General features: G+C 50.5%; 1 protein-coding gene across 2 annotated transcripts in view; it reads left to right on the top strand.

Moving 5' to 3' along the window:
- PAX5 (paired box 5) overlaps nucleotides 1–21106 on the top strand; it is a 195110-nt gene that overhangs the window by 87617 nt on the left and 86387 nt on the right. Inside the window, exon 7 of one of the 2 annotated variants that reach the window (XM_040631610.1) lies at nucleotides 20296–20352. The exons of the other annotated variant lie outside the window; for it this stretch is intronic. Within the exon in view, the coding sequence (XP_040487544.1) occupies nucleotides 20296–20352 (57 nt within the window). The remainder of the gene's footprint in view (nucleotides 1–20295; nucleotides 20353–21106) is intronic. 2 annotated transcript variants of the gene reach the window in all.

Below are 21106 nucleotides of genomic sequence, written 5' to 3'. Positions count from 1 at the left end.
CTTGTGGAGGAACTGGAACTGGTTGGCCTGGAGAAGAGAAAACTCAATGGATACACGAGAGTGTAGTCTGATCTCAGAAGGGTTCTTATGGAGGGAGAGCAGATGTATTTGTGGGTCCAGTGGGCAGGCCCAGGACCTAGGTGGAAGTTATGGGCAGCTTTCAAATCAGACAAAGGAAACCTTCCAGACAGAACTGCCCACATGTGGATTGGGCTGTGGGTTCCCTGTTGCTGGGAGTGTCTGGCATGGGCAGTGCGGCCACGTAGGAGGAAGGCTAGGAAAGTTTTCAAGCATTGGATGCGGCTTTGGAAGAGATGACCACTAGGGTCCCTTCCAGCTCTGAGCTTCGGCATTCTGTGACCAATGTTGTTGCCTTTCCTCTCGTCCGCTTTGGAGAAGAGATGGGTTTGATGATTCTTTCCTGATAACTTGGCTATGAAACAGAAGGGTGAATTTATTGAAGACCATCACATCATGCAGCTCAGTGTCAGTGCTTTTTAGGGAAATACAGACAATTCTAGGGGTGGAGTAAGGGAATTGGCCACGCTATTATCATTTCGGGCCACCAAGAGGACAGACAACTTTATCCACCTGTTGTAACTGTTCGGCCTTCCTGGCGGGAGTTGGCTCATCAGGATGAGAGTGTGTTCAGAAGGTGCTTAGAGGCTTGAGGTCTGGCAGGTGGACCAGATCTAAAGGACAGGATAACATCCTACCCATGGCCATCCATGGGGCTGAAGCAGGAGAATGGAGGTTAAGATCAATGGAGTCAAAGAGGTGTGCTCAGTGAGCTTGAAAGCAGATGAAGATGTCAGGGGAGGTCCCCAGGAAGGGGGCATCTGTCAGGAGGGAGGTAGGCAGCTCATTAACACTATGGAGGGACTGTCTGGGGCAGATGGTGAGGGGTTCCGAGGAGATGAAGTGGCTGGATGGTGCGGTGGAGCAGTGGCCTGGATGGAATCGGTCTGTCCTACCTCCACCTTGTCCAGAAGGTGGGGGGAGCGGAGCAAGGCATGCTTCCCATTGCAGAGGGCGTCAGGGAGCAACGTGTGGAGGACTGCTCGAGGCGGCACAGTGCTGCGGTGAGGAGCACAGGCTTCCAAACCAGCTCTTTGTGACTTTGCAGCCTGTTACCTGACTTTTGAGCCTCTTGGGAGATCCTGGTAATACGTGATTGCAGGCTTACCTCCAGAGTCTGTGGGACTCTCTCTCCTGGGGTTTGAGTATATGGGGCATCATCTCTTCTAGAACAGACATAAACTTTTCTTACTTTGTGTGCAAAGTTATTAATTTACACCAATTTGGCCTTACCACTGCTCTAACCTCAGTTTTCTCATATGTCAAATGGAATAATAACAGTTCTTGTGTCATTTTGGTTGTACAGATGAAATGAAATGGACGTGAAGAGAAGTTAACAAAAGGCCCAGCCCGTAACAGACACTCCATAAACGTTACTTCTATTATTGCTGCTTTTATCATTATCGACAAGGAACATTTGGCACAGCAGAGGTTCGGCAGGGCAGAGACGGGGTTATGACGGCAAGGGGATCGGGGCTGGCTGGGCAGGCGGGAGGTCAAAAGGAGGCAGGGGGGCTTCTGCTCCGGAGAGGCAGAGAAGTCGGACTTGTCAGGTGGGATGGATGGGAGCGGCACCAGAGGTGCCATGTGACCTGCAGTGGCGGGACATTTGCCCTGCTGAGTTGCTGGAAACTTTCTCTTCCCTAGGCTCTGTTTTTACTGTTTGCCTGGCTACAAATTACACCAGCAAATGAGCTCAGGCTTTAAGGGGAAAATCCCATTAAAGTAATCAAAATAACAATTTGTATCACTTTTAGAACTTCTGCCTGAGGAGCTAAGAAATCTTTGTAATAAATTATTAATTCTGGGTTGTATTGTAAGAATTTTCCCCTACAAACAAGCAAATTAATATTTCCCTTTTGGTGCAACAGAGGACAGGAATTCTCCAGTCTCCTAGATCTGTCTTGAAGAGAGAAGGGGGTATTCAAACGCAGACTTTAATGCTTCTGAGCTTGTGAATGTCCCTCCTGGGAGGAAGGGCTGGGACCTCACTCTCAGGGATGCCTGCCGCTCCCCTTCATGCTCAGCCTGTCTGGGAACTCAGGTGGCACCGTGCTGGTCACCTGCATTGGCCACATGGCAAGGTGGTTCAGAGTGAGGTCTCTGAAGTTGGCTTGGTTCTGGAAGCTAGTGCCTGCACGTACAGGCTGTGTGATCTGACTAAGTGGCCCAACCCCACTGAACCTCCGTTTCCCCATCCACGAGAGGAAGATGGAGATGCTAGTGTGCTCTACGCGGAGTTGGGGTGAGGGCAGACGGGGACTCGTGCGTGAGGTCTTGGACAGCTCTTGGCACATGTTATTTACCCTCATTATTTACATCCTCAGAGAGTGCCTGAGTGGTAGAGATGAGGCAGGAGCCTCGCACAGGGCAGTCTGAAGAGCTGCACAGGGAATGGCTGGGGAGGGGTGTGAGTAAGAGGGCGCCAGGTAGACAAGAGGAAGACCAAAAGCTGGGAGACCTGTGCTTGTGTAGTCTGGGGCTGGGGCAGTGGTTTCAGGAGGCTGGCGCATGAGGAGGTGGGCTTGATGACTCTGGAAAGCCTGTTTAAACACACACACACACACACACACACACACACACACACACACACAGCAGCGCACACAATACCATATAATGAAATGGAATATCGTATAGCTTATGATGGTATGATACCTGGAGAGTTTACCAGTTAAATACTTTGACTTATTTAATCCTTGTAACAAACCCTTTCTGGTTGCTGTTTATTTTCCTCCTTTAGAAGCTGAGGAAGCTGAGGGCACGATCGTTGATACACAGTGAAGGCTCAAATGCTGACCTGACTTTTGCCCCTGCATGTGGTACGACACATGCGGTAGGCTTGGTGACAGTGTGATTCGTCCCCTCTTTTCAACTTCAGTGCTCGTCACCGTTGGATGCTGGAGTGAGCGTGAGGGTCGGTGGTGGGGCTGATGCGGCTGCATCTGGAGCTGCCAGGAAGAGGGGCACTGCTTCCCTGTGGGATACTCTTCAAGGAATAGGTGTATCCATTTATACAGATTGTTCTCAACAGATCTGGGTGTTAAATTATAACGTGGAATACAACTGGAGAAACCCTTTGCTCTCTGTGCTCTGGGAACAGCGCTGTAGGTTCTCTGGCTACTAACCTAGGCTTCTAATCCTCTCTAGAATGGGTAGGCATTTCCCTCCTGTGTTGGCTCTGGGCTTGGCTCACTCATCACCGAGTCCTTGTGGTTTGGGAGGGTAGGAGCTAGGAAGCAGAAAGTGGGTCATGGGGCTGTCAGATGTTGTTGGGGACTTGCCTACTGGTAGATAAGTTGCCTCAAGGGTCTCCTGGGGATGCCTCACAGCTCATCAGTGAATTCCTAGTATCCTCAAACAGACTCGTACCACAAAGGGGCCTGGTGAGCCTGTGACCTGTCGCTAGCACCCAGTTTTCTCTTCCATCACTCGAGAGTCAGAAATCCACACCTATGCTGGGAGGCAAAAGAACTCGGAAATGTTTACACACAGCCTTGAACGACGAACCCTTCATTGCCTTGGAGAAGTTTAGCTGCAGGAAAGTCTTAAGGGGGTCCTAAGACTGGCCATGAGATCCCATGCTGGGGCAGATTTGGGGTCCCAATCTCTAGAGGTTTTAACCTGGCAAATGTGGGCCCAGGTTCTGGCTGGTTCTGGAGAAGTTTATTTTCTCAGCTATACAAACTGAGGTCAACTGTTTGGATTTCTCCAGATCTTGGACAGGTTCCCAGTAACAGCTACTTGATTTAAAAACTCAAGCTGGCCATCTCTGCACCCAGAGATGCATAGAGGAATGCTCAGAGGGGCGCTGCTTGTCAGCACAGGGGTCCTGAAGCTTGGGGGGGGGCGGGGAATGGCCGGGGGCCCCTGGGAGCCTTGTGATGGAGCAGCACAGAGTTTCTGGCACTCTTCTGTTACTTTGCTGCTTTTTTGGGATGGTGTGTGTGTTGCATGTGTGTGTGGGTGTAGAGAACTCAAAGTTGGATCTTCTCCAGTCCACAGCCATGCTGCTTTATAGTAACAGGGCACTTATGTTGTGCTAAGCGCTGGTATTAACTCATTAACCAGGTGTTAACTCATTTCATCCCTTTTACAGCCCTGTGCGGTGGGGACTTTTACGATCTTAATTTTGCAGATGGGGAAACTGAGCAACAAAATGGCTGAGTAAGTTTCCCAGGGCCATCCCGCTGGTGAGTACTTGTGCCGAGATTTGAGGACAGGCTCCTCTACCTCATTCGAGGAGTGGTCTGCACAATGGGATCAGCTGATGCCATTTGCCAGAAAGAATGGCTGTGCGCCACGTCTTCTAAAATAAAAGTTACTATTTTTAGGGTCTGTTTCCTGTGTTTGAACAAGATTTCTAAATAGCAATCCCTTTTAACAAGTTACTTGATTTGGTTATCTTGGCACAGATTTCATCTCAGAAGGTACGGGAAGCAGCACTGATCAAAGCTAGCTGTCCAAAGGGAGTTTTATTTCCTTTGCTTTTTAATGACAGAGATGGGAGTGTGGCTACACCTGCCCCCAGCGTCTTCTGGGACCTAACCCGTGTCAGTGCTAACTGGAGGAGAACTCGTGGGTCTCCCATCATCTAGATATCTGTGTGTTGGAGTGGGTCCAAAGCGATTTCCTAAGGAGACTCCTGTTCCTGCCCCAGGGTCTCTGCTCTGCTCATCTCTGTGTGGCTCCAGCCCCAGGCGTCTGCCCAAGCCCTCAGTTCTCACAAGCAGGTGTCAGGGCCGCTCCCAGTTACCAGCTGGGTCTGTATTTAGCTGTGGGCACAGAGTAGCTTCCTTCCTGCCACTTGTTAGGAATCAAAATGCTTTCCATTGTTATTAGTTTGGCTCAGAGAAGCAATATTTAGGGAGGATTGCTTGGAGAACAAGTAATCCTTGAGTCTTCTGTTTATTAAACTTATTCCCGGATCAAACCATTCAATTGGGTCACTAAACCACACGTGTGGTCCCCTTAGAGTTACCTTTGCTGCATCGCATTTTGGGGTGACGCCTGACTCTTCATGAGGGACACCCTAAGAAACAGCCTGCAGCCGTCATCTCAGGGTCTGGAGGGCATTCACAGTTTCTCAGCTCAGTCTTTAGGGAGGGCTCAGGGAGAACCACCGCTTGGTCTGCGAGTCCGTGGAAGAACCTGCGAGCAATGGACGGTTTGTGTGTCATGGGCTCTGTGAGGTATCACAGCAGCTCTCTCCTTTCCAGCTGCCAGCAAGGGTCCAGATGTGGTCCCTCCAATGGCAAGTTCCTAAGCTGCTAGCCTCGATCTTGGCTGAGAGTGTGGGCTCTAGAGCCACGCTGCCCGAGTTCAGTCCCAACTCCATCGTCTACCAACAGTGCAGTTAGTCTTGGGCAGGTTACTTGGCCTTGCTGAGCCCTTGTTTGTTCACCTACAAAATGGGGGTAGTGAGTTCTAACTTTGTAGGATTGTGCGCGGTTTCAGCGAGGGTCCCCGTGCGGGGCGGAGCCTGGTGCCGAGCACATCCTATGGGTTCGCTGTTGGCGGGTTCCGTGCTCTCCTCTTGCTTCCCTTTCTGCCCTCCTCGCCTCCTTGTATTTTTTGCATCATTGTGAGCTGCCCTATATCTTTTCTGGAAAGTGATGAGCCAGGAAAGAGTGAATGAATAAATAAAGTTAGTGTAACAATTGCTAATAGGAACGGTTGTTTGGGGACTCATTTACTCTTCTCAAAGTCTTTCATGTATCCTTTCTGGTTTCATTATGAAAATTCTCTGGCAGTATTATTTTACCCTGAGTCCTCATACAGAGATCCCTAGGCCTTCTCTTTGGGTATTAAATAGCTCACAAAGAGGTGGCTTTTGTGTGTGTGTGTGAATGTCGAACTAATCCGCAAATCCTCGGTAGTGTCTTCTGTAGAGCTGAAGTAAGTGAGTGACGTCAGCTGTATCTCACCGTGAAGTTCTGGTTTTTATTTTTTATTTTTTTAAAGATTTTATTTATTTATTTGACAGAGATAGAGACAGCCAGCGAGAGAGGGAACACAAGCAGGGGGAGTGGGAGAGGAAGAAGCAGGCTCATAGCGGAGGAGCCTGATGTGGGGCTCGATCCCACAACGCCGGGATCACGCCCTGAGCCGAAGGCAGACGCTTAACCGCTGTGCCACCCAGGCGCCCCGAAGTTCTGGTTTTTAGAAAGGAACGTTGGCGTGGTAAAACTCCAGGCTCATGTTCTGGAGGTCAGGCGTGACCATCTGAAACGAGGGATAGGAAGGGATGGGGAATGGATTGGAACTAGTGCCTGTGGGATGCTAGGAGCCAGCCGGCCAGACACTGGGAAGAGCCTGGGGACCCCGGTTTCCCTCTCTCTGCCAGAGCTTACCCTCGGACTGTACTCAGCTCAAGGCAGTGTCCCTGGGGAGGTGTACCCAGTCATCCTCCAGACAGACCAGAGACCCACAGGGAAGGGGGAAAAGAAGAACGTGAAGCAGTTGAGGTGGGGGATGGTGGGACTGAGATGGAGAATAGACAGGTTTGGCCGAGATGGGGGGGCACCCTGGAGGAGGGGAAGTCTCAGGACAGAACAGGCCCTGGATGGGGGGAACCGAGGGCTGGGTGCAGAGGAGGGGGGCTGGGAGAGGCCAGGGTACTTGGAACCGCTGCCTCCCTGGAGTAGAGTTAGCTGTGCTGAAGGGAGCTTTTCACGGCACCCAGGGCTGCTCTGCTCAGGTACTGTGGGAAAGAAGTCAACGTGTCCTACCCCTGGAAGCTTCTCTGCTAAACACTCTCACGCCAACGTCAGCAGTTGCAGCCGCATGATCTCACTTACAGTTTTATTGTGTGGCCGTGGGAAACTCGCTTCCTCTCTCTGTGCCTCGACTTCTGTGTTGGCAGAAAGGAGAAGTACTAATGACAGCACCTCCCAGATTGAGTTGGAACAGAGCTCAGCACAAAAGGTGGATTGGCAGCTAAGCACAGCATTTGCAGCAAGGAGGGGTGTAAACGTACCAAATGTATCCGCCGTGGAGCTCCCTCTGCGCGAGGTGCTGGGACGTTCTCTGATGCCTTTCATATCTGTGACCTTATTTGGTCCCTATTAATACTTCTGGGATGTTAAGGACAGACAGAAGCTCTTACTCCCATTTTGCCAGTGAAGCAATTGAGAGCCAGAGAAACAGAGCCCGTCTCTTTTCTCCTTCCCAACAGCAAGTGTCACTTTTCCTGAGACCCTCACCCTGATTTGGGCCCACGTCCTAGAGCACAGCTTTTGTGCTCACTTGGCCTCAACTTCCTGACAATTGGTGAATGGGGACACCCTAAATCCCTTCCAGCTTAGAGGCTGTCTGGAGCCATGGGCCTGATGTAGGAGAGCCTCCAGCCTTCCCCTGAGCTGAGGAGCGGGCCAGGGTTCTAGATACATGGTGGGCACATTAATTCATGTATGCAACTGCCCGCTGCTCAGCGCGATGCCAGAGAGACTTGTGCCGGAGAGGCTGGGTGATGCAGAGACCTGCAAGGTACCCCTCAAGACAGATGAGGTCCCCAGGGGCCCGCAGGCACGGCCATGGCCCTCTTGAAGTCCAGGCAGCACATGCTCATGGCCACTTTCCTAACACTGGTTTTTTATTTTAAAAATGTTAATCAATAGTGCATGGCAAATGGTAAAAATTTCAGACAATACCAAATGTAGACAGTAAAAAATAAGTCTGCCCCCCACTCCTTTCTTGACGCCACCCAGTTCCCCTCCTGGGAGGCAACTACTATTACCAGTTTCTTCTGTCTCCTTCAGAGATTTACATACAATCCTTGAATGAGGGTAAGGTATATGTATGTATATATGTGTATTACAATATAGATAATTCCTTCCTTTCGAACACAAATGGTAGCATTTTGTATGCACTGTTCCATTTTTGTTCTTTTCCATGAACAAATATTTCTTAGAAATTGTTCCATATCGATAGAGGGCTGCTACGTTCTTTTTAACAGCTACGTAGTATTCCACTGCATGGAATATCACAGTTGGTTTAGCAGGTGGCCTGTGGGTCGCTTCCTATCTTTCTCATTTTCGGAAAAGCCTGCATTGAGCATCCTTATCCACATTTGTTTTCGCACATGTGGGACTATAGCTGCAGGATACGTTCCCAGAAGTGGAAAGGCGGGATCCATCTATAGGCACTATGAATTTTGAAAGATAGAACCCCTGCTCACCAAAGAGTTTCATCGAAACCCTGATGTGACACCTGTTTCCCCCGCCCGCCCACGTAGTGTAGTATCAACTTCTTGAATCATTGCTAATCTTATAGATGAAAAAGGATACATTGTGGTTTTAATTTGCTTTTCTCTTATTATGAGTAAGGTCTGGCTTTTTCTTCTTTTACACATACTTTTTATTTTGGAATAATTTTAAATTTAGAAAACTTGTAAAGGTAGCACAGAGGGTTCCCGTACACTTCTCACCCAATTTCCCCTATCATTAACATCTTCTGTAACCATGGTTCATTTGCCAAAAATGAAGGAACCAACATTGGTACAATACTAATAGCTAAACTCCAGACTTTATTTGGCATTTGAGCAGTTTTCACACTTCGGTGAGCGTAAGGTAGGTGTGTGAGCTGATGGTGGCGTTGTGGGCACCAAAGCCACTCCCCTGCCCAGAGGTTGTGGGTGACTGTGATTTACATTATCCCCGGAACAGCGCAGGCTTCTGGGCTGGAAAGGCAGACTCAGGGGAGAAGTGATTGCTGTTTCTCTAAGTTCCTCTGGGAGAGAAATGGAGTTGTGGTTAAATCACAGTCTCTTTGTGGCTTTCATCAGCATTTCCTAGCTTTTGGTATTCCGGCATAGGAAATAGTACGTGTCAAGGCACAGGTGTATGAAGCTTCATCAGGTTTTTTTAAAGGTTTTATTTATTTTTTTAGAGAGAGAGAGAGAGAACATGAGCAGGAGGAGGGGCAGAGGGAGAAGCAGGCTCCCCGCTGAGCAGGGAGCTGGTTGTGGGACTCGATCCCAGGACCCTGGGGATCATGACCTGAGCTGAATGCAGACACTTAACTGACTGAGCCACCCAGGCACGCCTGAAACTTCATCAGCTTTAAAAATCCCATGACATAAGTAGTACTTCTCTTCTAGCAAATTAATGCATTACGGGTAAGGCTTAAGCTAACAACTCTGATCTCAGTCCCTTCTTTCCCCTCCCAGAGGCCACAGTATGGATGCTTTGGTGTGTATCCTGGAACACACGAACTTTTCTGGAAAGCCTGAACCCAGGGCTGAGGGTGGCTGGACAACGGGCAGGTGTTGGGAACTCTCCTTCCCCTTCTTTCTCTGTCCATGTTCGTCCCTCCCATGCAGACAGCCCTTTACACTAACCATGAGCTTCACAGCATGACCCCACTTGAGCCTTGTGGCTGCTCCAGGAGGCGGGTGGGGACCATCTTAACCCTGCTCTCCTTGGACAGACTAGAGGAGGCTGAGGCCCAGAGGAGTGGGTAGCTTGTCCCAGATCACACAGCTAGTAAGAGGCCGAGTTGTACTTGGACTCATTTCTGTTGCTTCCTGAAGAATAGCAGTCACACCAAAAACGATGCCATCAAAGTATGATTGCATACTAGTCGCTTTGCGCACACGACCTCATTTCCTCCTCAGAACAGCTCTGTGGGCCAAGTACTGTTCTCAGGCTGGTTCTGCATAGAGGAGGTGGGGTACCTAGGGGTGAGGCAGGCGGTCTGAGATGGCGGAGCTGGGATTCCAAGTCAGCTGTATCTGCCCCCTGAGCCCATAGGCTTCGCCGCTCCGCTTGCCAGCCCCCCATCTATGCCTTTCTCTTCCCACGGCTGCCTCGCGACAGGGTTGAGAGTTTACCGGGCATTTCCACTCCCTCATTCACCAGATCAGTGGTACCAGTGCTTCTGGGCACTTCCAGCCTTAACTCCCTTGGGGCCGGTGCCTCCCTCTGTCTCCCTCTACCCTGGTTTCAGTGCTCGTCTCATCTGCTCACTGCCTGGGCCCAGGTACTCTCTCCTCCTCTCTTTGCACTTCTTTAGGGTCTTTCCCAAGCACCCACAGGGTGCCAGGCGGTGGTGGAGGTGAAGGAGGGCACAGAGCAGACAAAGATCCAAACTGGCTGCCCGCAGGGAGCTTCCGTTCTCCTGGAACAAAGACTGTTTCTGACCTGAGGTCTCTGGGCTCCTCCAGGTCCAAAGGCAGTTCTTCCTGGGCTGGCTTTCTGGGCATCCCGCTCTCTTGCCATTTACTGGGATGGTGGCACGTGCTGGCGTCAGTTCTAGAGTCCCCACGTGTTTCCCCCTCAAGGCCTGCCTGCCTCCTCCCATCGTCCCGGGGATGTCGCTGGGGCTCAGGACAGGTCCCCCGGCTGCTCCTGGGGATCGTGTGCCCGCGTGATTTACCGTGCCTCACAGCGTCTCATGTCTTTAAAATTACAGTGCCCATTTCCTGCTGAAATAATTTCCACAAAGAGTGGCTCCTATTACCGCAAGAGGCGTGCAGACGTCATGATTTATTATTATTTATGGTCCCAAGGCCTTGTTTATGCAAGACGGGTTAGGTGCGTGCGATAGAAATGCCATTATGCAAATGACATTGAATGTCCTTACTGCGCCTAAATAATTTCTGTGTTGCGCGATTAAACCTCATCTGTTATTGATATGGGCTGCAGTCGGGCTATTACAGAGTCCCAACAGTACTTACTCCCAGTAATGGGAAAATTGAGAGAGAGACACCAACACAATTGCCTCAAGTGGGCCGTGATGGTCAGGAAGGAGTAGAACATCTCGGAGGTGCGCGCACAGGGAGCCCGCCGACTCCTCCGGATAAATAAGGAAGGCAGCGCCCAGCAATAAATTAAGCCTTGGATTTGAGTGGGTGCCTTGGAGGATTTGCGGCCTTCTAGTTGTGTGATTTAGCTGTTTGATTGAGCCAGGGGATCAGGCAGCCCCACCCCGAGTTCCAGGGTGCCCCTCGCTGAGGGAGCCGCCAGCGTGGAGGGGAGGGCACAGGGGAGGAGGGCGGCCGCCGGTGACACTGGGCACGCAATGCGCCGCGCCAACACGCCACCAGCCGCCTGCCGCCCGGCCCCGCACACGACTGCCTGCCTTCGAGAGCTCCCTCTCGCTCTTGCTCTTTCTTTTTTTTTTGACACAGCTGTGAAGTCCCATTTTGATCAGTGTTGATAGCTTATGAATTCCAAAATTGACAAAATTTACAGAAAAATGAGGATAATCCATCTTCCTTAGCAGCCTGTCAGGAGCTGGCCATACTTCATAATCTCCAATTACAGATGCTATTTTCCGACATTTACATGCAGATATTAGAACCAAATGAAAATGAGAAACAAAGAGAGAATGGAAATGCAGCTATTTATATGTATAAAAGACAAACAGGTAAATTCAAGACATTCAGATTGGATTTGGGGTCCCTTTAGGAGGCTGGAAAGAGACAGCCTGGAGCACGTGGGGTTTCAGAATAAAATGGTAAGACACGTGGCCTCGCCAGGCCTGCCCGCGGTCTGGCGGTTTGGGTTCAAAATGGGTCAACTGTGCTCGAACAGCTGGGGATGCTTGATTTGGGTGGGGGCGCGTAGGGTATCCCTCAGGGTTTTGGGGGGACTCTGGGGACCACCCCTAGCACAGGCTAAGCCATCGAGTCCACACATAGTTCACAAATGAGTAAGTTTAGACCCTTCACCATTTGTTTTAAACAATGGTGTGTGTGTTGCAGTGGGGAGACAGGAAATGCCACTGGAGTCAGCTCTTTCTCCGGCGTAAATTTCAAAAAGTTGGCACATTCTGGTGACCAGGGCATCCACTGGTCCTGAGTAGGAGATGCGTGAAGATAACCACTCTGTCAGAAGGGCTCTGGCCAGGTGCACCGGGAGTTGCACCAATAAACTTTTAAAATGGGATATAAATAATAAAATTAATGGGGAGAGAAGGAGTTCTGATATATGGATCATCCGCTTCCTTCTCGAGGCTAATCTGGCTGAGAGAGGAGGGTCTGGGAGGAGGCTTTGTAATGAAAATGTTCTTCCCATAAAATTGAAGGGAGAACAGCCTTGTTGCCCTCGCAGCTGTATGTGGCACTGGCTTCTGGAAAGCCGGGGATATTAATTAGCACAGCTTTGGATTAAACTCTCCCAACCATGTCGGATGGTACGATTTTTTCCCTTTGTGAGCTTGACACGGGTGGCAAGAAGAAGTCTGCCTGGGTTTTCCCTGCTTCCTATCATGGCTGAAGTTTTCTTTTATTTGGGGATCAGACCTCTTCCTCTCCCAGAAATGAAAATGAGGTATTTCAGGGCTTTCCAGGGCAGTTGGGCAGAGAGAGGCTGTTTTGTTGGAGCAGGTGGAGGAAGTGGAAAATGGTTGGACCGGGAGATGTGGCTTGAAACCTTTTGTTTGTTTGTGTGAAGCCCGTTTCTAGCCAGCAGTGTTACATTATTTGAGGTTTGATCTGTGGGAGCGAGGTGAAGGAAATAAAACCAGGAGGCTAAATGTAATGTATATGTGTGTATGAGAGAGAAAAAGGAATTGTTAAAAATCAGACTCAAACCAGGCTCTCAGAAGTGTTTGTTCACACGTCTGGTCTCAGGGCCAAGGGCTTGCTTATTTAAGTAAATTATAGATATTAACACGCATGAAATTATTATTATGCTTTGTTTCCAGGTACAAAGTACGAGATTCATGAAATTAACACGTAACTGCAAAACGTGAACGTATTTTCAATAATTAAAAGCAAAGGCTCTGAAGTCAAGTTAACCCTGATAAAAAGGCAAATAAACAGAAACACTGCTGTCGCTGTGCTAGTTTTTCCCCTGCTATCTCCATTAACTAAATTTGGGCTTACAGCTAAAACCTAAGCCTAGCGTCTGCTTCCTTCCGTTTCTGATGTCTCTAAAAGCCAGAATGTTACCTTCGGTAAGGAACACAGGGCTTGAACCAAGCAGTCCGAGGCCTGATTTTTCCTGAATGGGACTAACAATGTCACATGTTCCTGTTTGTTTCTCACTAATGTTAAGATTAATTGCTCGTTCTGACATCCATCAGAGCATGGCCGTCCTCTGAGTCCAAGTGGGGAGAAGAGAGAATAAAGTTAATGGCGTCTATGGCCGAACCCATCTAGAAACATGTCCGCAGGAGGTCATTCTTGAGCCAGGCCTTGCAGGGGTGGATAGACAAGGATAGGAAGAGAGAAGGGGAAAGGGCCCTCGGGGAGAGGGAATGGCCCTGTGACAGGTGCAGGGTCGGGAGCAAGTAGGTGTCCGAACGGGCTGTGAAGCGTGTGGGGCCTCACCTGTTCTGAGAGTTGCCATCTCTCTCCCTGGGCCCCTGCACCTCTGTGTGAGGCACGTGGAATCGTGGTGAAGAACACAGGTCAGAGAGAACCGGGTCTGACACCCCCCTCCACAGCTCACCCACCTTCCCTACCCTTGGTTTTCTCACCCGCCCCGGGATGGGGTTGATGATAGTGGCAGAGAGGTGGTGCGTCGCGCTGTGAGATCCTGGACTTGGGGTGGCACTGCTGGGGGGTGATTGGGACACAGTAGTTGGGCTCCTTGTGCCTCACTTTCATCTTCTGCTGGGGGAGGGGGGGACGATAATACCCACGGGGTGGTTGTCAGGATGAAGGAGACGACCGTGTTTTAACGCCTGGAATAGCACCTGGTGTAGTCAGCATCCAGGGAGTTCATGTTATTCTGAGGGTTATTAAAAGCGTGTGAGGGTTTCGGTGAGAGCTGATAGAGGCTTCAGACTTGCAAACCACGGAGTTCTGTTCTTCTCAGCTTTTTTTTTTCTTTTTTTCTGGTGCTTCTCTTGCGTGGCTTCTGTTTGGCCCTAGCAAACCTCGGGGACAAGGAGGGCACTCCCTCCCAAAGCTGCGTGTGTGTGCCTTTGCAAAATATCGCTCTTTGGAAGGTTCTGCCTGAGAGGGAGCAGATGGGGCGAGAGGTGGCCTGCCGCCCGAGGAGCGGGTGTGCGCGTGCACGCATGCGCATCACCGCTCCCCAGCAGCCCGGCGGAGGCGGTGGTGGTGGGCAGGGGCATCCGCCTCCCTGCCCCGACTCTACTGATCTTGCAGTACAGGGGGAAGTCTCCTTTCTTTACCTCCCCGGGATGACCTCTGTCCTCCTTCAGCTGGGCAGTCCATCCGAAAGAAAGTGGGCTATGAGCATCTTGAGGTGGCCCCTTCACGCCCATACCAGCTAATCTAGGATTGGTGGGGGGGGGGGTTCTCTTTGCACGCCCCTATTCAGGGCCTTTGCTAGCCAATAGGTCTGCATTCCTTCGGGGGTGATGGGCCTCCCTGCCCGGCCCCCTTTCTGGTCCTGTGGCAGGATGGGACAGCTAGGCCCCACCATGGGCCACCTAGGAGAAGCCCATAGTGTTTGGCTGCCTAGAGATGGGGCTTTGTTTGGGGGACTCTCTCTCCTCTTCTTCATGTCAGGATCTGGAGGCGCTCATCACACAGACAGGCAGAACCTGAGCAGGCTCTGGGGCTCCCAGGACAGGGTGTCCTCTTCCTCCACCACCACACACACTGTACCGTCTTACCACTTCGGAGGCCTTGACCCCTGGGTCCCAGCTCTCACCCTCCAGGAGTGGAGCTTAGGGCTCCAAGCCTTGTCATTTCCTTTCTTGCATTTGGGAAGACAAGAGCCAGAATGCTGTGAGCCCAGGGCCTTTTCTTCCCCTCTTCTAGCAGAACTCTGAAGGTTCAGGGTGAGCCCTGGATTCCTTTGCCCCTTCTCTCCCTCCCTTGCTCAGTTTCACTCAGGATAGGTCCTGCCCATGCCAACTGGTAAGATCCAGCTTCAGACCAGGCAGGGACGCTGCCTGTAGGTGTCTCCCCATCTCAGAAGGGGAGCAGACACGGTCCTAAATTACTAGAGTGAAGTAGCATGGAACAGACGTCCTAAAGGAAGTGCAGGGAAAGTGCCGTGGGGATTCAGAGAAGGAAATGATCTGTTTCAACCACAGACTGAGGAAAAGCATCAGGAGCAGATGCCATTTGATCGGGACCATAGAGGACAGGATTTTGACTGCGGTGGGGATAGGAAGACAGCATGAGCAAAGGTACTGACGTGGGCTTTCAGGGATTAGTGTGTGTGGTGTGGCTGGAGTAGAGGACGATGTTTTTGGAAGTAGGGTACATTGGAGTGGAAGCTGGAGAAGTAGGTTGGAATTTGAATTAGGGCCTGTAGGGTTCAGGTCAACAGTACCTGGAGGCAACAGGAAGCCTGGGAGAGTTTTTAAGCACCACGGTAGGGGTGGGAGAAATTGAACATTTAAACAAAATCATATACGTAATCACTTTGCATTGCTAATGAACTTGTGGTGAGCTCTGTGTTGATTGAGAACAGCATGAGTCAGCCAGACAATGAGGTCACAAGAAAAGCAGAGGCGAGCTTCTTATGCCCCCGTCAGAGAAAACATGTCCAGAACGAGGAGTGGAGGACATGGGGGCCCTGCATTAGGTCCAGAGCGAACAGCCTTGCCACCTGTGGCCTGAGGACATTTGTTGGAACTGGGGCCACCGAGGGCACACACAAGACCAATGTAGGGAGGCCTGCGAGGACAGATTTAGCACTTCATAGCCGAGCTCAGTGGCCAGGCAGTGGTTGCCTCAGAAAGTAGTGAGTTCTCCATCACTGGTGGGGTTCAAACCTCAGATAAAAGATCAGCCTTCATCATAACTCCTGAGCTCCTTTGGGCTCTGAGATTTGGGGCTCACTAAAATTCTTTAAGTGATCAGGGGGGAAAGAGGGAGCCTCCTGGTTAGTCCTTGCTGGAAGTTTCTCTTGGACAGAAACTACAATATCTAATTTCAGTCACCTCCCCGGGGCTTCCCCTGCTATTCCACACCTGGGAGTGTGTCTGGGGCAGGCTGCAACAGAATAGGGGGTAATGAGTGAGTTAAACTTTGTAAACCTCTTGATTTGATTCCACTGCAACTGATTGTGGCCCAAGCATGGGCACAGATCTGGAGACCCAGATGAATAGAGAGCATGTCTCATCCATGCCTCTAGTACTTTCTGATAAATAAAAGCACCCTGATCTCACTTACCCTCTCAGTGACCCTGGGCAGCACCTCTGGTGCTGTTGCCAGAGTCAGGTCATGGTACCTGTCCCAATTCATTTGGTTCCACGGGCATTTATGTCACATCTGTTCCGAGCTGGGCACTGGGCCAGGAGCTGCTGTCACAAAGACGAGGGAGACACAGCTCCATCCTCATGAAGTTCACACTCCAGTGGGGGGATGAGGACACTAAACAATTAGATGATGCAAAGTGGTAAGTGTAGTGGTGGAGGTATGACTACTTAGATGTTCTAGGAACACAGAAGAGGGGAAATCTGGGAAGGCTTCCTGGAAGGAGAAGGTCATTCAGAATCCTTGGCAGTTCTTTGCCAGTCAATACTAACAGTACCACTGTAGATTAGGGAGTACTTTTGCAAGCATCATTTACAGCAAACTTTTATTTATTTTTTTTAAAGAGAGAGCACACATGCAAGCGGGGAGGGGAGGGGCAGAGGGAGAGGGAGAGAGAGAATCCCAAGCAGGCTCCATGCCCAGCTTGGAGCCAACGCGGGCTTCAGTCCCACAACCCTGAGATCATGACCAGAGCCAAAATCAAGAGTTAGTTAAGAGTCAGATGTTTAATCAACTGAAACACCAGGCACCCCCAGCAACCATTTTAAAATTTTATTTATCTTTAAAGATTTATTTATTTATTTGATAGATAGAGAGTGTGTGTGGAAGCAGGAGGAGGGGCAGAGGGAAAGGGAGACAAACAGACTCTCTGCTGAGCACAGAACCCCACACAGGGCTCGATCCCAGGACCGTGAGACCATGACCTGAGCAGAAATCAAGAGCCAGATGCCTAACCTACTGAGCCACCCAGGTGTCTCAACAAACATTTTTAAAGTTTGATTCGTCTTTATTAGGTTTATTGGGGATGGGATGCTAAAACCTCCTTTTTAAATTAAACTTTGGGCTTGAGATCATTGGTTCACATGTAGTTGTAAAAAATAATACAAAAGGATTCTCTCTACCCTTTTCCAGTTTCTCCCAGTGACGATATGCTGCAAAGCTGCAGTACTATATCACGTTGGGGGATTGGCGTTGGCGGACTTGACACCCAGAACAGTTCCCTCACCACAGGATCTGTCCTGTTACCCTCTGCAGCGTTGGCCAGTGTTTACACGTCTGGCCCTGAGGGCCCAAAATATGAGAATAAAAAGGACTGCCCTCTAGGACTTGACATATATCAAGGGTCATATATCCCCATGTTACACATGAGAGAAGCAGCCGAGAATGTGAGGCGCCTGGCCTGGTTCCACACGGCATGACCTTGGCCTGTCAGATTCGAACCCTGTCTTTCTGGCCTCGGGGCTGGTAGGCTTCCTTAGCCACACTCCTCCCCTGATGGTGGCCAGGCGTCTGGATTCAGGGGCCTGGGTAGAAGGGGCAACGCCTTCACTAACCCACAGAGTGTGGCCTAAGCCTGACCTCACCACATCAGCGAGAAACCCAGTGAGGACCACACCTGTGCAGAGCAGAGCCCCCCAGGGGAGGCCTCACAGCCAAAGGGGCCCTGACGGTTCTGGTCCACCTCCCTCATTTGACAGGTAGGGTCACTGAGGCCTGAGGGGTGGGGCCTGCCCCAGGTTGAATGGGAGTCCACGGCAGTGTCAGGTCTCCAGGCTCCCTGCCAATTGATTTGATCCACTGTAATCAGGACAGAACTATTCCTTTCTTTTCTTTTCTTTTTTTTTTTTTTAAGATTTTATTTGTTTGTTTGTTTTTCGGGGGGAGGGTTAGAGGGAGAGGGTGAGAGAGAATGTTAGGCAGGCTCCACACCCAATACAGAGCCCGATGCAGGGCTCAGTCTTACAACCCTGAGATCATGACCGGAGCTGAAATCAAGAGTTGGACACTTAACCGACTGAGCCACCCAGGTGCCCCTAAAGATTTTATTTTTAAGTAATCTCTACACCCAACACGGGACTCGAACCCACAACCTGGAGGTCAAGATTTGCATACTCCATCGACTGAGCCAGCCAGGTGCCCCGCGACAGAACTGGTCTTGAACGTATGCTCTGCAGGTACAGTTTTCGTGTACCCAGGTTTAGAAAGTGTGGAACTTTTGTCCTCTTTGCTCGCAGCTTCGGGGCTCTCTCCCTAGCTGGAGGAGTAGAGTTCGGCCTGGGGCCAGGGCACTTTACTGAGGAGGATGTCCCACCGGAAGTGTGTAAGCTTCCCCTCCAGGCTGGTAGTGAAGTCTTCGAAAATCCTAACTCGGCTTCTGGGGTAATGGGCCAGGACTGAGCTTGGAGCTGGCACACCGGGGCTCCCCTCTCTGAGCCCCATCTTTCCAAGGACTTTGCCAACTGGACAGGGCTGGGCAGATGGGAGGCTTTATGCTTCTTGTGTTTGGAACCTTGGCGTCCGTGAAGATGGAGAGATAACAGACTTCAAGACAGCAGATTCCTGGCTGGCCTCTTCCTCTGGGGTGCTCTCATTATTCCGCAGGTGTTTTTCTGAACAGTTAACGGGTGCAGCAAGTGGGATCGTGACTCAATATGTGCTCTTTGGGATTTTTGACTTTAATCATGGAGGATTTCAAAAGTAGACAAAATAGTCTAGTTAACCTGTAAGCATCCCGCCCCTAGATTCAACGATTCTTGACGCACGGCTCGTCCTGTTTCATAGATACCCCTACTGTCCTCACACTCTGCTTTATTTTTCAACAGCTTAATTGAATTTTAATTTTTATATCCTAAAATTCACTCATTTGAGGTATACAGGTCAGTGATTTTTAGTACTTTATGGAGCTGTGCCACCAACACCAACAGCCCAGTTTTAGAACAGTTCCTTCCCTCCAAGAAGGTCCCTCATGTGCATTTAGAGTTAAAGCCAGTTCCCCCTCCAGCTCCAGCCACCCCTGCTCTGATTTCTGTGTGATAAATTTGCCAGTTCTGGACACTCCACCCATATCTGGCATCTTTCTTTTTTCTTTTCTTTTCTTTTCTTTTCTTTTCTTTTCTTTTTTTTTAAGATTTTAAAAATTTATTCATTTGAGAGAAAGAGAGAGAGAACATGAGCAGGAGGGAGGGTCAGAGGGAGAGGGAGAAGAAGGCTCCCTGCTGAGCATAGAGCCCGATGTGGGGCTCGATCCCAGGACCCCGGGATCATGACCTGAGCTGAAGGCAGATGCTTGACCGACTGAGCCACCCAGGCGCCCCATACCTGGCATCTTTGACTTAGTGTGCTTTTAGGCTCACCTGTATCGCAGCACGCATTGGTGCTTTGTTCCTTTCTCCTGTAGAGTAGTATCCCGTGGCATAGATAGACCACAGTCTGTTAACGGCAGCCAACTTCGTTAACTTTGTTTTGAAGCAGACTCCGGACATCGTATCACTTAATCTGTGAATGTTTTAGAATGACTCTTCAAGAGATGAGACCCTAACAAGCATAATCGTGATACCGTTATCACACCTAAAACGTTAGCCAATCGATAAGGTCCTCAAATATCTCAAATATACAATCTGTTTTTGCATTTATGATAGTTTCGTAATATGTCATAATATTTTTTTTTACAGTTGTATTTTATACAGTCTATTTATGGGAGTCAGGGTCCACATTGCGACTGACTGATGCGTCTCAGGTCTCCTCTAACCTATAGGATCCGCTCCATCTCTCTTTTCTTGCCTTGGAGCTCATCTGTTGAAGAGGAAATCCCTCCTTTGTCATGTGGCTGGTTAGGTGAAGAGCCATCCGCGGAGGCAGGGAACTTGGAGATCACACGCAAGTCCTCAGACAGCTGGGGAAGCAGAGGCCAGGGAAGGGAGACAGCTGCCCTCAGGCCCCGGCTCCACCCCAGCTGCCCAAGGCATCCAGACCCCTCTGTCTCCTCAGGCTCAGTCATCAGGCCAGGCCCCGGGACACGGCTCCCTGTCTCCAGCTCGCGTCCTCCGCTGGGTAGGTGTGTCGGTGGGCAGGTGCCTGGTCCCTCAGGATGGGAGTGGTTGGCCTGGCGCTGGCCCAGCTCCCAAGGGCCACCTGAGGCTGGGCAGTGAGCCTGGAGGAGCTCAGCAGGTGACAGGGAAGCCTCTTGGGCAGAGGTGGCCATCCGAGGTAGCCAGCCCTGCAGCCTCATCCCCACGCCCCGCCCTTCTTCGTGCTGCCCTCCTTCTCACGTGTCTGTGTTTCTTTTCTCCTCCATGCTATGGCAGTGGTGCCCCGTGCTGATGAGACAATACTTGGTGCAGCCCCAGGCAGTCCTTTTCCAGGTAATTTCCTAGGGACCCAAATGATGCCCAGTACCCACTTTCCCGGGGCACGTGCCTCCTGGAGTCCCTTCTAGGATTCCTTACCCCTTGTGTTGCTTAGCTTCCAAAGTGCCACCCCTGTCCTTATCCTTCAGATCCTCACACACCCTGGCAGGCAGGCAGCAAGGAGTTTTACTTAAATCTCATTTTATTCATGAGGAAAATGAGGCTCCAAGAGCTGGCCTGGCTTCCCTGATGTCACACAGGAGAGAGAGAGAGGCAGAGTTGGGGTGAGAATCCTGTGTTATCGCTCCTGGTTCACTGTTCTTTCTACCACAGGGTCAAAGGTTATACATGAGACAGATAAAAATTAGCCACGTAAGTCCATTCCCCTCCCTGTACCTCAGTTTTTCCACGTCGGGGACGAGGACCTTGAGTGTCTGTCTAGCTCAGACATTGGAGAGTTCAGGACTTTCCATCACCTGGAGCATGGTATCTCTGAGGAGGGTGTGCATACCTGCCGGTCTTGACCTTGAGGCCTTACAGGAATCTGTGGCAGTAGGCAGAGTTTTATCCCCGTTGGTTGCCCTGGAGTGGACAGTCTGTGAACTGCTGTCCTCAGTTCATTTCTCTTTCTGGGTCATGGTCAAGGACGGCACCAGGGGGCCCTGATGGGAAGGGAGCAGAAGCCCCAGATGACATCCTAAGACAGAACCCCAAGAGCTCAGAGGAGTCAGAGGTTCAGAACACAGCTATTGCCTGTGACTGTCAGTGG

This window comes from Ursus maritimus, unplaced genomic scaffold (assembly GCF_017311325.1).
Source record: "Ursus maritimus isolate PB19 unplaced genomic scaffold, ASM1731132v1 scaffold_17, whole genome shotgun sequence".
In the NCBI taxonomy this organism is placed as follows: domain Eukaryota; kingdom Metazoa; phylum Chordata; class Mammalia; order Carnivora; family Ursidae; genus Ursus; species Ursus maritimus.
This window is presented reverse-complemented; position numbering and strand designations above follow the sequence as displayed.